This window comes from Hyperolius riggenbachi, chromosome 6 (genome assembly GCF_040937935.1).
Source record: "Hyperolius riggenbachi isolate aHypRig1 chromosome 6, aHypRig1.pri, whole genome shotgun sequence".
Taxonomy (NCBI): Eukaryota; Metazoa; Chordata; class Amphibia; order Anura; family Hyperoliidae; genus Hyperolius; species Hyperolius riggenbachi.
In genome coordinates this window covers 296,956,856-296,974,871 of record NC_090651.1, presented here as the reverse complement: position 1 = coordinate 296,974,871, position 18,016 = coordinate 296,956,856, and the positions used below count along the sequence as shown (strand labels likewise).

General features: G+C 44.6%; 1 protein-coding gene across 12 annotated transcripts in view; it reads left to right on the top strand.

Annotated features, from left to right (window-relative positions):
* The window catches only part of PPFIA3 (PTPRF interacting protein alpha 3), a 214,984-nt gene that overhangs the window by 95,481 nt on the left and 101,487 nt on the right, over window positions 1-18,016 (top strand). For all 12 annotated transcript variants that reach the window (XM_068241128.1, XM_068241130.1, XM_068241131.1 and 9 more), the window contains exons 4-5: window positions 16,806-16,970; window positions 17,802-17,876. In XM_068241128.1, coding sequence (XP_068097229.1) covers window positions 16,806-16,970; window positions 17,802-17,876 — 240 coding nt within the window. The remainder of the gene's footprint in view (window positions 1-16,805; window positions 16,971-17,801; window positions 17,877-18,016) is intronic.

Below are 18,016 nucleotides of genomic sequence, written 5' to 3'. Positions count from 1 at the left end.
TCCTTAAAGAGGGACAAATAAGGAGGACAGAGGGACTGGGTTCCCAAAGAGGGACTGTCCCTCCAAAAGAGGGACAGTTGGGAGCTATACGTTCTGACCCAGAGCTCATGCTGTCTGAGCCATAGATTTGTCTTATGCCTTATATTTCTACGAGCAGGTTTTATAAAAGGTCATCCTTCAGATGTATGTAGACGCTGCTGGGAGGACAGAGCAGGAAAGTCAGGTGTAAATTGTACTGGGGTGATAGCTTACAGGCATGGTAAATAATATATAAGGTAGATGTCTTTGTTCCAATTTGTATAGGAGAGGTTTACGGATTGTTCTGTAATGATGATCCTTAATTATGTGTACTTAGTCTTTGTCACCATGTTACACTGGTAATGAGCATAGTGTCTGTGTGATCAGTAAAAGCTGGTGACTTATAGCTCAACGCCAGGCACTGCAAAACACCCTTCCCCCTCCAGTTAACATTAAAGCGGACCTGACCTCAGAACTTCTTCTCTGCTCTAAAAGATAAGCAAACATCATAATAACCTTGAAAGAAAAAAACATTTCCTTGTTACAGCTGATACAAATCCTGCAATAAATATGCAGTGTGTCTACTTCCTGCTTTCATGGAAGCAGACATAGGGTTAACATCCTGTGTTTACAAGTTAGCTGCTCTGCCAAGGACTGTGGAGATTCCCTGGCTGACACAGCTGATAGATCAAATTACAGTTGTGATTAGACACAGATGAGGGGGCATTTGACAGGCTAAACTCTCTAAATACATACAGGGCACATTTCTCTGTGTTTTCCTTATGTCCTGTGTAAGAGTTCAGGTCCACTTTAAAGCAGAACTGAAAGCTGTTACAAAAATAAGCGTTTCACTTACCTGGGGCTTCTGCCAGACCCCTGCAGCCGTCCTGTGCCCACGCAGCCACTCGCGATGCTCCGGTCCTCAGCCGCGGCTCACTTTCACTTCACACAGTTCGAGTGCACTGCGCCTGCGCAGCCCTGGCTGCACACATCCTCGTTCACGCTCCCGCTGCTGGACGCGTACTGTGTAGAGATTTCCTCGTACTGCGCCTGCGCAGGGCGCTCCTGGCTACAGAAATGCGTACGAGGGTACACGTGACCAGGGGGCAGTGGAGGTCGACTTGGACGTCGGCTTCCACTACGAGAAAAAAAGTGTGCCGCGGTGGGGGAACGGGGGATCGGTATGCCACGGAGGATCGGTATGCCACGGCGCAGGCACAGGTTGGCTGCAGGGGGCTGGCAGAAGCCGCAGGTAAGAGAAACTCTTATTTTTGTAACCGCTTTCATTTCCGCTTTAACCACTTCCCAACTGAGGGGTTTTACCCCTTGACCACCAGAGCAATTTTCACCTTTCAGCGCTCCTTCCATTCATTCGTCTATAACTTTATCATTACTTATCACAATGAAATGAACTATATCTTGTTTTTTTCGCCACAAATTAGGCTTTCTTTAGGTGGGACATTATGCCAAGAATTATTTTATTCTAAATGTGTTTTAATTGGAAAATAGGAAAAAATGTGGGAAAAAAATTATTATTTTTCAGTTTTCGGCCTTTATCGTTTTCAAATAATGCATGCTACTGTAATTAAAACCCATGAAATGTATTTGCCCATTTCTCCCGGTTATAAAACCGTTTAAATTCTGTCCCTATTACAATATTTGGCGCCAATATTTTAATTGGAAATAAAGGTGCATTTTTTTCAGTTTTGTGTCCATCCCTAATTACAAGCCCATAGTTTATAAAGTAACAGTGTTATACCCTCTTGACATAAATATTTAAAAAGTTCAGTCCCTAAGGTAACTATTTATGTATTTTTTTTAATTGTATTTTTTTTTTTTTTTTTTTGAATTAGAAAAAAAAAAATTGGGGAGTGTGGGAGGTAAGGAGTTAATTTTTAGTGTAAAACTAATTTATTTGTATGTAAAAAATGCTTTAGGGTGTAGATTTACTATTTGGCCACAAGATGGCAACAGTAACTTTTTGTTTAATGCAACCTGCAAGCGTCCTTCCGGACGCTTGCAGGAAGTACTAGGAGGCTGAGAAAGTTTTTTTTCTTCACAATGATCGCGCTGCTTAGCGGAGAAGCAGCGGATCATTGTGGGGCTTAGCTCAACGAACGGGAATGGATTTTCCCGTTCATTGATCTCCTGGCGAGCGGCCGGCGGCGTGTTTACAGCGGGAGTGCGTGCTAGAGCGAGCGGGAGCGCGGGCAGCGGCGGGAGTGCGGAAAGTACGGATTTCTCCGTCCCTGGGGGTGAAAGGATGGAAAAAGGGATGGAGAAATTCGTACGCGTGAGGGTAAAGTGGTGAAACAGAAGATGAACATTGACTTCCTAGGGGAAAACTCATGAGAAAAAGTGCATTGAATAAGGGCCTCGGTTTCTTAGATCCAAACTCATATCCAACTTCACACTGTCTAGCACCATTTATGACTGAAATTGATGCTTTCTTAACATTAAAGGACACCTGAAGTGAGAGGGATATAGGCGGCCATATTTATTCCCTTGTAAACAATACCAGTGCTGCTTATTTCTTTGTCTGCATTAGTGTCTGAATCACACACCTGAAACAAGCATGCAGCTAATCTTGACAGATCTGACAACGTCAGAAACACCTGATCTGCATTATTGTTCAGGGGCTATGGCTAAAAGTATTAGAGGCAGAGGATCAGCAGTATAGCCAGGCAACTGGCATTGTTTTAAAGCAGGGGTAGGAAACCTATGGCTCTTTTGATGGCTGCATCTGGTTCTAAGGAAATATAAAAACGAGATCTACTTACCTGGGGCTTCCTCCAGCCGCTGGCAGCCTATCTGTCCCATGTCGCAGCTCCGATGTCCCGGGATCCCCTCCGTTGGAGGTGCAGTCCTCGCCAGGTTGGGATCACCTGCACCGAACTCTCCAGCCATGTGATGAGTGGTGTGGTCGTGCGATCACGCAAACGCAGAAGATCCTGACCAGGCAAGGTCGGCATCTCCAACGGAGGGGAGAGGGGATCCCGGGACACCAGAGCTGCGGCATGGGACAGATCGCCTGCCAGGGGCTGGAGGAAGCCCCAGGTAAGTAGATCTGGTTTTTATATTTCCTCAGACGTATCCTTTAAAGGTGAATATTAAGTGTCTAGACTGTATTGGGCGGACATCCAAAGACTGATTGAAAAGGAGGAAAAATATCTAGAACAGGAACCAATCAGAATTCTAGGAATGTCAAGGGTGTTTAGTCTGCCTTTTTGGAATGATTACAAGCCTGATGCCATTAAAACCGCTCATATCGTTTTTATTGGACTTCCTCTGTCACTTATTGCTTTTATTAGATGTTGCCCACCCTTTCGTGGTGGGCGAGTCACTCATGAGAGCAGAAGAAACATCCGGGGTTAGAAGTGCTGAATGACAAACGCTGCTCTTCAGATTGTAGAGTAAAGTGGAGGCATGCAGTTACTGGGCTGAATGTTTGCTTCCATACTAAGGCTGGTTGCACGCCTAAGATTAGCGGTGCGATTGCACTGCAGACACCAGCCTTCTTACAACCCTCAGCAACCGTGCGGTGACAGGGTCATACAGGGTCATATGCTTAGCTCTGCCCCCCGGCTAGTGACCTACTCCCAGCCAGGCAGGAAGTATGTCACTGGGATTCCCAGCAGTCCACGCATGCGTGCCGCGCCACGCTCTCATTGTGTACACTTGCTGCATCTCCCATTGATTTGCATTACTGCAAAATCCGTGCAGTAGGCACGGATCATGCGGTAACGCACTGCAGCCTTTGCATGGACATTACGAGGATTTGGAAATACCCCGCACACTGCGTCGCATTGCCTGAACTGTGCAAGGCATGGACTTGCATGGCCTTTGCGGCTGGGAAGTGGCGCAGAAGAGTAATGCGGAGCAATTCATTGCGCAAGTGTGCAAGGGGCCTCAAGGTGTAACTTCACCTCAGTTTGTAATGCACCACATTCCAACCTCCCCCCTTCATTCCTGGATTGAACTCGATCTTGTAGGTGATGCTGTGGGGCCCCAGTGCTGTACAGATGTGTCACTAGGCAACAGCTGAGTGATGGCGATGTGTTCTGTGTCTATGAACGATAAGGAGGGACAAACGCACTGAGGTGAGCGGAGCTGCTTCCACAGGCCAGCTAAGCAGGGGCACAGTACTCGGCCATCGGCCGCTGGTAATTGGTTCAGGGCTGCAATAGTGGAATCCTATGAGGGTTGTTCCACTGTAGTGTTGCAGTCGCAGAGCGGACTTTGTCAGACTCTTTGAACCAGATAGCCTGATGCTGTGCGGGACTAGATCTGGGAGCAGCACAGGCTTCTGGGAACCCACAACCGCCTGCGTAATATTTACATTATGTGGCGCAGAGGCAGAGCTTGGTGAAGGCAGTGATGAAAGTGTCAGACTTGGTCCAACACTTTGATCTTAAGGCGCTGAAGCCACACTGGACTATATCCGGCAATGGCGTCCCTAGCAGCAGCCATGTTTTCCTGTGTCGGACTCTATCCGGTGTTGTGTCTGATTACGCTGCCTTTGGGTTTGCGCTGCCCCGCATGCGCAGTAGGAGACTGTGCGGCCACAGTTCCTATTTAATTATGCTTCTGATGGTAAAATACTAAATATCTCTGCTTTTTCACATCCTACACTCCCCAAATTTTCAGGGTAGGGAGGGGACCCCCTGAACTACCTCTATGCCAAATTGCAGCCCCCGAGACCCACTGGTTCCCGAGATAGGTTTCTCTAATCTATCTCCTGAACCAGCAGGGCTCGGGGGCTGCAATTTGGCATAGAAGTCGTTCGGGGGATCCTCTGCCTACCCTGAAAATTTGGTGAGTGTAGGATGTGTGGAAGCGGAGATATTTATTATTTTACCATTAGCAGTATAATTCACTTCACACTGAGCATGCGTGCTACTCAGTGTGGAAGGGGGCTTCCGGGCAGCGCAATCAGACATTACACCGGCAGTAGTGCTGAACTAGAAATTGCCAATGTCAGACATACACACAGGATTGGAAAGGGCTAATAAAGGTATACTTATTTTTCTATTTTTTTCTAGCAAACTTTCTAATTGGCAATAGTGCTGCTGTAATTGCCATTTTTGCCTTTTACATCTAAGGGACAGCAGGAAAGAGGGGCACTATGAGTAAGCTAACCTTTTGATTTGTGTATTGGATTCATATTCAGTTTTTGCAATGTAATTTTAAATGCTCCAAAATGAGCTGTCCAGGTTAAACAATGGTCTATTTGCACTTATATTTAGCACTGAATTGTTGGCCATTTGGTCAAGTATGAAATTATGGAGAAAAGGTGAGAGAAAGATTCAAGTGTCCTGATGCTTGACACAATTTTAATGAGTTTTCCCTTCTTTTCTTTTTCTCACCTTAACTATATTGTACACCATAACTTTTCAGCTCTCAGCAAGCAAAAAAAAAAAGGATTAAAATTAAGATGAGGAACATATCAAACTTTGTTTATATCCTGGACCTACCTTCTGTATTTTTCATTGTATGTAAAGGTGATGAGGACCACAGGAAGGTGGTGCGCGAATTATGTTTTACCACACAGTCCGCTGGGACTTTTGCCGTTATCTTGCCTGTACCCTGCACTCAAATTTCCTGGCGCCTTAATTACATGTGAACCAACTGGCAACCTATATGGGTAGAGTACTCAGGATAAATTGTCGTGTTGGCATTTATATTTATGCAATACATAAGTGGGTTTTGGGTTGCAGATTGGTCACTTGAGGGCTGATTCACGAAGCTGTGCTGCTACAGCAGCGTAAGCTACATGACAAACACCGCAAGCTAAATACAGGGGAGGCACGATGCACGCGGTCATTTAGTGTAGCATGCCTTCCTTAGTTATGCGCCATCCTGGGTGCTGTGAAGTATCGCGACCAGGATACTCCACTAGAGTGGCCGCTACTATGTTAATATACTAGCAGCCGCTCTATTGAGGTATCGTGGTCATGATACTTCACAGCACCCAGCAGCATGCTTTACCAAGTAAACAAGGTATGTACCAGTAACTAAGGAAGGCAAGTTACGCTGCACGACCGCGCGTAGCGTTCCTCCCCTGTATTTAGCTAGCAGTGCTGTCATGTAGCTCATGCTACTGTAGCAGCGCATCTTCATCATTCAGCCCCTTGGTCTCTGGGTTGACCATCACTGCTGTAGCGGGAACCTTACGCTGCTTTGGTGAGCTGTAGGAGGATCTGGGAAGCCTCTGGACCAAAGTTGGAATCAAGCAAAAACTCTGCCAAATGGATTTTAGGCAGATTTCAACAAAGCCATAAAATCTGCAGACGAATCGACCTTGGTACGGGCATCTGAAGACTGCATGGTGGTTGCTCAGTAAATTTGTAATGTGTGTAGGTAGAGTAAGTGAATATCCATCTGCCTAGGCATAGCCTATTACTCATAGTGTGGGCACTGCTGACTAAATCATTTTGTGTATCATCCTGATGGCAGATAGGTCTCAGGTGGTGTCTTACCCATAGTCACCAATTAGAGACACCCTTTCCTTATCCCAGCGCAGCACTGTGTGGTAAAGGGCAGCACTCAGTATCTGAGGTGACTCCCCTTCGGATACTTTGATAAATGTATTTTTTTTTCCTTTACTCCCAACACTCCCTGCCTGCTCTGCTGTAAAGTGGTTCCCCTCAGTGCAATCTCCATGGCCCAGTTTCCTGGTTCTTTGCATACTGACAGGCGTGTTTACTGCTCTTCACAGAATTATGCAAAGTTGCTGCTCTAACAAGTTTTCAGCGCGTTCTCAATGCCGGCTCAACAGTCTCACCCAGCAGGGATTCGGCACAAATTCTACCAGCATCCATGCCGGGCAAAAGGCTAAACAGCCTGACATGACTGTCAGGGGTGTGCAGCCAGACCAGCCGAGCCACCACCAAGGGCCTCATTTCCACCTGCTGCTAAATGGTACCCATGTTAAGGCGGTATTGTCACCATAAAAAAAAATCAAATTTCAACAGCAACTGGTCTGAGTGTATTAAGTGATAAAGATGCTTATCCTGCATTCAAAACTTGCAAAACTTTTTCTGCTGTCATGGTTTGTAGTTATCACATACTTAAGGAGCACTGGCCACCATGCAGGGCTGTGGAGTCTGAGTTGGAGTCGGGGCAATTTTGAGCACCCGGAGTTTATTTCATAAACTGAGGAGTCTGAGTCGGATGATTTTTGTACAAAATCCACAGCCCTGTTAAGTATTAGATTAAGGAGTCGGAGTCGAGGAGTCGGAGCCATTTTGGGTACCCGGAGTCGGAGTCGTGGTTTCATAAATTGAGGAGTCAGAGTTGGAGTCGGAAGATTTTTGTACCGACTCCACAGCCCTGCCACCATGTACCCATCCTCTGATGGCTACTTCCAGCAGGATAATGCACCATGTCACAAAGCTTGAATCATTTCAAATTGCTTTCTTAAACATGACAAGGAGTTCACTGTACTAAAATGGCCCCACAGTCATCAGATCTCAACCCAATAGAGCATCTTTGGGATGTGATGAAACAGGAGCTTCGTGCCCTGGATTTACATCCCAACATTCTCCATCAACTGCAAGATGCTATCCTATCAATATGGGCCAACATTTCTAAAGAATGCTTTCAGCACCTTGTTGAATCAATGCCACGTAGAATTAAGACAGTTCTGACAGCAAAAGGGGGTTAAACACCGTATTAGTAAATAATCCTTTAGGTGAGTGTATGTATTGTACTGTCCACGGTTTGATTTCAGTGAATTTAAATAAAGAGAAAACTGTTCCTGGCATTTTCCATCTTTAACTCCCTCTGACTGAAGCGAATTCTGATGTCATTCCCCCTTTCTTTCTTTTTTTCTTTTTTTTGCTCCTACAAACTGCACTGTCCTAGCTAGCTTGCTTTGTAAACCCGTGAGCACAGCATAGATTGTATTTCAGCAGCTCACTGAACTGCCCTCAGACAATCAGTGAGGAGCTGGAATGTGGGAGGGGAGACGACAAGCATCCTCCTTGTCTGCAATGTAGAAAATAGAGCCAGGCTGACTGAAATAAGATTTATTACTGTAGAAACATTTCTGATTAAAGTGTTTTCAATGCAGGGTAAGGTTGCAAGCTGCATAATAAACACAGAGCAGTGGGAAAATGGAATTTCATTTTGTGCCTGACCATCCCGCTTTAAAGAAGAATTTTATTCCAATTATACACAGTAGCTGGGTAGGATTATCAAAGACTAGAGCTGTTGAAATCACCGAGCCCGAAGGAACCTGTCATCAGACGTCAGGGTGTACAACTGTTTTGCCCGGCGGATCGTTCAGAAACAGCCTTATCAGCCTGCCGACAGACTGTACACACGCTGTACTGTCTGCTGAAAACCCGCCCAGCGGGAGGTGATGACGGACCCGTCGTTGCCTTTAGTACGGCGTGTGTATGAGCCTTAATACTTTTAGCCATAGTTCCTGAACAAGCATATGCAGATCAGGTGTTTCTGACATTATTGTCAGATCTAACAATTAGCTGCATGCTTGTTTCTAGTGTAATTCAAACACTGCTGCAGCCAAGTCGTTCAGCAGGGCTGCCAGGCAACTGGTATTATTTAGAAGGAAATAAGTATGGCATCCATATTCATCTCACTTAAAGAGACTCTGAAGCGAGAATAAATCTCACTTCAGAGCTCATAGTGCTAAACCGCCGCTATAGCGCCGCTAAACGGGGGTCCCTTCACCCCCAAACCCCCCACTGCGACACTTGGTCGCAGACTTGGTCGCTCCTGGAGGCAGGGCTAACGGCTGCAGCCCTGCCTCCAGTCGCGTCTATCAGCGGCGCATCGCCGCCTCTCCCCCGCCCCTCTCAGTGAAGGAAGACTGAGAGGGGCGGGGGAGAGGCGGAGATACGCGCTGACAGACGCGCGTGGGGCAGGGCTGCGGTGGTTAGCCCTGCCCCAACCAGGAAGCGCTCCCCCGCTGAAACGAGGGGATTTGGGGGTGAAGGGACCCCCGATAAGCCGCGGGATAGCGGCGGTTTAGCAGGGGCACATGTTATCTATGAGGTCTGAAGCGAGATTTATTCTCGCTTCAGACTCTCTTTAAAGTGTACCTAAACTGTTTACTTTTAAACAAAACCAGTTGCCTGGCAGTCCTGCTGATCTTTTTTGGCTGCAGTAGTGGTTGAATCACACATCTGAAAGAAGCATGCAGCTAACCCAGTCTGACTTCAGTCAGAGCACCTGATCTGCATGCTTGTTCAGGGGCTGTGGCTAAAAGTATTAGAGACACAGGATCAGCAGATGAGTCAGGCAACTGGTATTATTTTAAAAGGAAATAAATCCATATCTTTCTCCGTTTAGGTTCCCTTTAAGTTGTCCTTAAAAAAAACGAGCCTGCTTGTTAAATGTGTAAGAAAGCGTCTACAAGCGTTGCATGCATAGCAGTCTGGGGGAACTCCACCTTGTTGCAGTATCTGGGGGGGGGGGGGGAGGCGGGGACAGTTGCACTTATTCTTTCAGAATATATTTATAATATTGTGAGGGGTAAATAATAAAACAATGGGGCCTCTAGCTAATTAGGAAACAATGGCAGCCACAATCCAGGTCAGCTATTCATGCGGGGGCAGTGCGGGATGCCACATTCGCGTACAGCCACAGCGCTGGGCCCTCCGCGCTGACAATAGCATGAAGAGTTAATGACCCGTGCGATATGCGCTGCCCTCGTTTCTGTTAGGTTGGAAGGTGGATATAAATAAATGTACTTCTTGGCGCTTCTGCATGGCATGAAATAGTGCCGCATCAAAGTCGAGGACACGTAGGAAGTGGCTGTCACAGTAAATGCGGATGACAGCGTGCCACAGGCAAAATGAGCTGACTGGAAGGCGCTGGGCGTGTTGTCACTGTGAAATTACCTCAGCAAAGACTTATCAAACAAGCAGACAGGGAGATTACACTAAGTGATCAGGCAGCGCAGTGTCGCTACAGATAAATATTAAATGGAACCCGGCTTCTGATAAACACTTCATCCACTGCAGGCTGTGCTGGGCCGAGGCCTGAAGGGAGGCATTTCATGCCATGAGGGGAACATTAAACAAGTCATTAATGACGTAAAACGATAAATAATGAGAAGCAATTCCATTTTTTTGTCTCGGCGTGTTTGCTCTGTCTTTACAATAACACATATTCGTAATATTTACAGATTATATGTCCTGTGGGGGCACAGTGCTAGTTATAGCTGCCATTCTGACTTATATGGGGCACAGGAGCAGGCGGAGGCCTAGCTTTTCCCTAAATTGCTTAGGTTTTCAGGTCAGCCCTTAACCATGTGACCGCCAGTCACTTGGACGTAAAGTGTCAATGTACCTATAGTTAAGAGTGCATAAAAGTCTTAAAAAATATATACATTATTGATTTTACCCACGTTTTAAAAATTCTAGAATGGATGTGTTTATAAGCTATGATTTTGTGCTGCAGTGTGTATTGATCCTCAGTGATTTGTAAGTATTCCCTCTCTCCTCCCTGGTTGGAAATTCTGTTTCTATACTGCTTAAAGAGAAACTCCGACCAAGAATTGAACTTTATCCCAATCAGTAGCTGATACCCCCTTTTACATGAGACATCTATTCCTTTTCACAAACAGACCATCAGGAGGCGCTGTATGACTGATATTGTGGGGAAACCCCTCCCACAAGAAATTTTGAGGACCGTGGTACTCCTGGCAGTTTCCTGTCTGTGAAACTTGTTGCATTGTGGAAAATAGCTGTTTACAGCTGTTTCCACCTGCCCAAAAAGCATGCAGCAGCTACATCACCTGCCAACAGTAAAAATGTCACCATGTAATAAATGTCAGAATGTAAATCAGGTATTTAAAAGATGTTACAATGGGCAAACACTGATTAAATCATTTATACATAATTATTGTAAAAAGTAAAGTACTTTTTTGATTACATTATTTTCACTGGAGTTCCTCTTTAAAGGACCATTATTGTGTAAAACAATTGTAACATTTTAAAATACATGTGTACACATACTTATAAGAAGTATTTTTCTCCCAAATTTAAATGCACTATAAATTGCTCTTCTCCTATGTTCCTGTTGCTTACAACAGGCACTAACTTTCTGATACATCTAACAGGTTTTGGATTAGTATATCTGCTAGAGGAGTCTCAGGGTTTTCTAAAGCTCGTATTGGTCAACAGTTGTTCCATCCAACTGCCAGAATATAGTGCAGGAAAGTAGGGAGGCTGGATAGCATCTTTATCAAGATTTTTTCCATGCTTTTGTAAAGAATGAAGGCCTATTCCCACTATGGCGAATCCAGGCTTGATCCACATATGAAATGTTGCCTATATAGTGGCTAGCATTGCATTGCGAATCTGGACGGCATGTTGCAGATTTATGCAGCACACAGCTGAATCCCTGTAGCAGTGCATGGCACGGCTTAGCTATTCAGGCTTTGGCTATGCAGCAGAGCCGCATCCGAATCAGAAATGGCCACAGCTCATTTCCTAGTGGAAATGAGTCCATAAAGTGGGACATAACATTCAATAAAACTGTTTTTCTACTTTTTATTTCTCAGTTACCATATTTGCTTTTGTGTACAAGTAATATTGTCCATTTACAAATCACAAATTCCCAAAGTACAGTTTATCTGCTCTGAAAGCTGCCATTGCAGGGCTACTTTTTTGTATATTAAAATCTATCTCGTGATCACTTGCTAATGTTTTCAAAATGTACCTGACAAAGGAATTTAAACAAAAAATAATGTTATCTCCTCTTCGGATGTGGCCAGAAGCTACCCAATTAAAGGAACACTATCGATTAACATATTTTTTTTAACCTGAGATTGAGAGAGTTCCTGAAGTGCTGGTAAATAATGATGTATACATTTCACTTGCTTATCTCTTTTGTTTACTGTATCAAATTCCTTTAATTCTTAACTGACGGCAAGACTGGCCAAATCTGATGGCCCAATGAACCATGAGGGGAGGGGGAATCAATCACACTACATCTGTTAACCCTGTGTGTGAGAAAGCTCTAAGCAACTGCCTGTGTCTGTCTGACTTAACTGTCTGCAGCGAGCAGAGGAAATGTATCTTGCTATAAACATTGGTAGTTGTATGTGAAACCTGACACTACAGCTTTTCATACTTTTTTTTTGCTTTCAAAGATAAATATTCTGTAGTCTGATACGCAAAAAACAACACTGGCTATGCATTGAAGCAGACACCCCTTTTGCGAATGATTTGTTCCAATAGAGCCAACTCCTACACCCAATGCATTAAAGCTTTTGCCTCTGATATTTCATATGAAAAGTAGGAAAATGCTTACACAGCTACTTAGACATTATTTGCACACTGTAATTTTAGAACACTTGGGTATTGATAGTGTTCCTTTAAAGGATACCTGAAGTGACATGTGACATGATGAGATAGACATGTGTATATACAGTGCCTAGCACACAAATAACTAATCTGTGTTCCTTTTTTTTTCTTTCTCTGCCTGAAAGAGTTACATATCAGGTATGTAAGTGGCTGACTCAGTCCTGACTCAGACAGGAAGTGACTACAGTGTGACCCTCACTGATAAGAAATTCCAATTATAAAATACTTTCCTAGCAGAAAATGACTTCTAAAAAGGGGAATTTCTTATCAGTGAGGGTCACACTGTAGTCACTTCCTGAGGGCAGAGAAATAAAAAAAGGAACACAGCATAGTTATTTGTGTGCCTGGCACTGTACATACACATGTCTATCTCATTATGTCACATTTCAGTTCGGGTATCCTTTAAAGGGAAGGTTCAAGCAAAATAAAAAAATTAGTTTCACTTACCTGGGGCTTCTACCAGCCCCATGCAGCCATCCTGTGCCCTCGTAGTCACTCATTGCTGCTCCAGTCCCCCACTGGCAGCTTGCCGACCTGGGAGGTCGGCGGGACGCATTGCGTACATTTTTACGCATTCCCAATAGTGCAGGAACATTAACACATACATTTTTACGCGTCACTGGTTTAATGCGTAAAAATTTACGCATTGAACCAGTAACGCGTAAAAATGTATGTGTTAATGTTCCTGCACTAGCGGGAATGCGTAAAAATGTACGCAATGCGTCCCGCCGACCTCCCAGGTCGGCAAGCTGCCAGCAGGGGACCGGAGCAGCAGTGAATGACTACGAGGGCACAGGATGGCTGCATGGGGCTGGTAGAAGCCCCAGGTAAGTGAAACTAATTTTTTTATTTTGCTTGAACCTTCCCTTTAAGCAAGGAGCTTATCACTGAAGAACAAAGTGCTGTGTTTAATTGTTTGAATGCTTTTCTGCTACATTTTTTTTGTGGCAGTAGATTTTATGCTGTAAATAATCTTTTAGAACAAAGAGGAAATGCTGAGTTTCATACCACCTTAGGAGATATTGAAAATTCCCATGATTAGATGAACTAGGCCAAAACCTGCTAGAATTGTACTGCCTACTGTAAGTGACAGCAACATAGGAGAATGGCAATTTATTCTGCACTTTATATTATAAGCATGTGTCCACATATATTTAACATTTTAATTTTTTTTTGTTGCAATATTGGTACTTGAACCTTGTGCAGATGTCATCATCCTGTAATAACTTATCAGCATCTAGCAAATGAAAAACAAGTGTCACCACTGTTAACATATATACATCCATAATAATCATTTCCAAGCTGCTTGCTGTATGTTTGTGTGTCTGTCTGCTCTGGACACACCCCCTCCTCCCCCTGCTGTGGTTGGTTGTGATGCTGATTGGATGGCGCAGCGTGTGTGGCCGGATGACATGCGCACTCCTGCCCCACGCAGCATTTCACCCGCCACCAGCTAGTCATAATAATGATAATGCCCTACCCTATTTTCATTGATTCTCAGGCCAGTTTCACACCAGCAACCTGTGTTTTGGTTGCGGTGCGATTGAATGATCGCATCGCACCGCAGCACTTAAAATTGCAAGTAAGTTTATTTAACTACTTAAGGACCAATATGATTGAAATTTAGGCCCTGTTTTGGTGGGCTCCTGGCAGGGCGTAGATTTCAATCACCGTCCGCAGTGCGCATTCGCCGTTTCCGTCGCTCCCTGCCGTCGCGCCGCTAAAACTCGACTTTTCTTGAAGCAGCTCACAGGCTCTGTCTGTGTCTATGACGGAATCCTGGCGAATCGCTGCGCTTACCCGCCACAATCGCCGTCACCGCCGCACGATGGGATTCTCCTGACATAGACTCTGCCGTCTCCATGACGGCAGGGTCATGTGAGCCGGTCAGAAGCCGCTTTCATTGGCTCCTGACCATGTCTATCAATGTAAACCAATGGGAGTGGCACACATTGATAGACACAGCCAGGAGCCAATGAAATCTGATCCTGACTGTGTCTATCAATGTATGCCACTCCCATTGGCTCACATTGATAGACATGGTCAGGAGCCAATGAAAGCGGCTTCTGACTGGCTCATATGACTCTGCCGTCATGGAGACTGCAGAGTCTATGTCAGGAGAATCCCAGCGTGCGGCGGTGACGGCGATTGTGGCGGGTAAGCGCGGCGATTCGTCGGGATTCCGTCGGTATTGTACCAGTGGTATCTGGTCCTTAAGGGGGCAGAGACCGCTGGTATTTAAGTGGTTAAAAAATATGCTTCCGTACATGCGCACTGCAACACAAACGGGAACATTTTTAAAATACGTGCGTCGCCATTGCCTTGACTTCTGATCAACACACGTCACCGCGATTGTTGCCCGGTAACGCAATGTTGCTTTCGCGTCAGATGCAATGCTTCTGGCGCATCGCATCACACTGTAGCAGGTATGAAATGTCCCATAGACTTTCATTGCTTTAGCGTTACCCTGCGGTAAAAAAGGGTAATACAATGCAATGAAAAGGTGTAGATTGATAAAGCAGCAGCTCTGTAGCTAGTTACAAATCAGCAGAAGGCAAGACTTGTAGCTGGTACATATCACTGCTCTGTGTGTCTGGTGTCACATGGGGCTAAGCGAGGAGATGCTGTGCAGGTAATCCAACAACCCATTGGTCGCTATAGATAGCAGCTTTAGCTTTGTTTGATCCCATTTTTTTTGTATACATGATCTGCAAGTAAACATGGGATGAAATGGAAAATCCTTGTCAATAAATGCTTTTGTGCAGAGAATCACCTAGGTAGCACCTGTGGGGCCTGCAGCCAGCTTAGTGTTGAATATTAGAGTCTTTGCTGGCAGTCCCTTGTTGTGAGGCATCCACAGGAAGCCATTATCTGTAATCCCAGCGTGCCTTGTGGAGCTGTTAGTCTTTGATATCAGACGTGCAGGAGGTTAATAAAAAAAATAAGCGTTCGGTCTACTGAGATTATATTTTCTTCGAGTACAAATAAGTGAGGAACAAACTGTTCGCTGGGTAGAATGTGATTGTGATGCTAGGCATTCTGGCACGCCTTGCTAGATGGGATAAAATCTTCCTTCAGCTTACGGATAAGTGCTATGCAAATCAGGCCTGTACTGTGTAAACCCGCAATTGCCGAATGCTCTTCGTTGGCCAGCCAGTGGCATGCTGGGAACTGTAGTCCTGTCACAATCAAGTGATTAACGTCTAGGCGATTTCCTGTAGGTATGACTCTCAGATGTAACAATCTATAAAATAATTTAAAGGGCGTGGAGGACGTTTTTAGTACATTATTTTAAAATTGTCATTAAAGAGGAGTTGAACTCATGTTATGAATGACAAAAGAGGACTGCCTTCCTGGAGCCCAGAATGCCTGGCTTTTTTGCCAAACATCCATGTTCCACAGCCCTGGATGGTCCTTTCAGCTCTACTTGTAAATGGAGTATGGAGCAGACCACATTTCGGAGTATACAGATCACATTGTGGAGTATGCAGACCACATTATGGAGCATTCAGGCTAAACTATGTAGTATACAGACCACATTGTGAAGTATACATACTACATTGTAAACTATACAGACCACATTGTGGAGTATACAGACCACACAATGGAGTATACAGACCACATTGTGGAGCATACAGACCAATTTATTGAGTATACAGATCAGTCCGTGGAATATGCAGACCAAATTATGGAGTACGCAGACCACATTATAGAGTATACACACATGGAACATGTAGACCAGATTTTGGAGTATGCATACCACATTGTGGAATATACAGTCCAAATTATGGAGTATACAGTCCAAATTATGAAGTATGCAGACCAATTTATGGCATATACAGACTAAATTGTGATATATACAGAGCACACTATGGCGTATACAGACCACATTACAGAGTATAAAGGCCACACTGTGAAGTATACAGACCACATTATTCTGCGTAAAGCTAAAGGAGGTTTTCTGCAGTGATTGTATAAAGATTGGTCACCACGGTGGCATAGTGGTCAGTACTCTCGCTTGCAATGCTGGGCCCCTGGTTCAAATACCAGCCACGGCACTATGTGCACAGAGTTTGTATGTTCTCCCTGTGTCTGCGTGGGTTTCCTCTCACATACCTAAAACATACAAATAAGTTAACTGGCTTCCCCCTTAATTGACCCTAGACAACACTACACAATACATACATAGACATATGACTATGGTAGGGATTGTGAGCCCCTCTGAGGCACAGTTAAGTGAGAAGGCAGTATACTTTGTACGGTGCTGCGGAAGATGTTGGTGCTATTTAAATACTAAATAATACAAATAATTGCACAAGATTCTTTGATAAAAACTGTCCTAACCAGGATCACCAAGCATGTCTATCTGAGTGGTCACATGTTGATTGCAGTTGGTTTGGCTTTCACAATTCTTTGCTCATTCTCATGTTCTCTTCATTCCCACAGCTGCTGTTGGAACATTTGGAGTGTTTGGTATCCCGACACGAACGATCTCTGAGGATGACGGTGGTAAAGAGACAAGCACAGTCTCCGGCTGGGGTCTCCAGTGAAGTAGAGGTGTTGAAGGCCCTGAAGTCCCTCTTTGAGCATCACAAAGCCCTTGATGAAAAGGTAAGGGAGGTGCCTGTATAGAAGGGGTAAGCACTACAACTGATCACAAACACCAACCCCTGAGGACTTCGGCTGCTTCTACATGTTTTATCTGAATACAAAGAGGCTTAAAATGGTTTGTTGGGGAGTAATTTGAGGACAAAGTCAGGATGCCTATGCACTCACTGCACTGGTGGCCAATAAGTAATCTAATGTTAGTGTCATGTTAGTTCATGTTAAGTTATGACACCAGGCATAAGGACAAGATGATGAAAGCCAAGAGCTTGTTTTCACTGGTGCAGGTTGGGACCAGATGTGATTAAGAGTTCCAGACAGCATGTGCGTTCGTATGCGATATACAAGCATGTTGTTCGGGGCTGCGCTATGTTCATCAACCAATGTACACACGTGGTGTTTGAAGAATTGCACGCTGTCAGTTTATTTTCCTGACACAAGCAGATGCGAAAAGACTTACCCTCCTTCTCTTACACTGTACAACAACTCAAATGTCTCTGCATCGGAGTTTGTGTAGTAGCATCACACTCCTCAACTATGGGTTGGAGGGACTGGGGATGGGGGCGCTTCATGTTAATGCTTTTGAATAAACAGTTCCTGGTGTTCTGCAGTCATCTGACAAGTGGTGCAGGGAGAGAAGAGTCTAACCTGGCAGATGCAAGTTAAATGACTCAGAAAAAATAGTTTGTGTGGCAGATAAAAGCAAACAGCTGTTTCTGGACAACCCTCTTCTATAACATGTATCTGGCTGATCTGTTGATCACACTGCTGCAGAGTAAGAATCGATTGGTGCTGTACATGAACTCAGTTAACTTTTGTGTGCTCTCTTTTTCGCAGGTGCGAGAGCGCCTCCGTGTGGCATTAGAAAGAGTTGCAGTGTTAGAGGAGGAACTGGAAATGTCCAGTCAAGAGGTGAGCATATTTATTATTTGCATTTTTATAGGACAAACCTATAACACATAACAAAAATCATTTAAATATAATTCCAGCTAAATCTGAAAAGGAGTAATCAAAGCAGACATAGTCCAAAAGCTTTTCTATCTGAACGATCT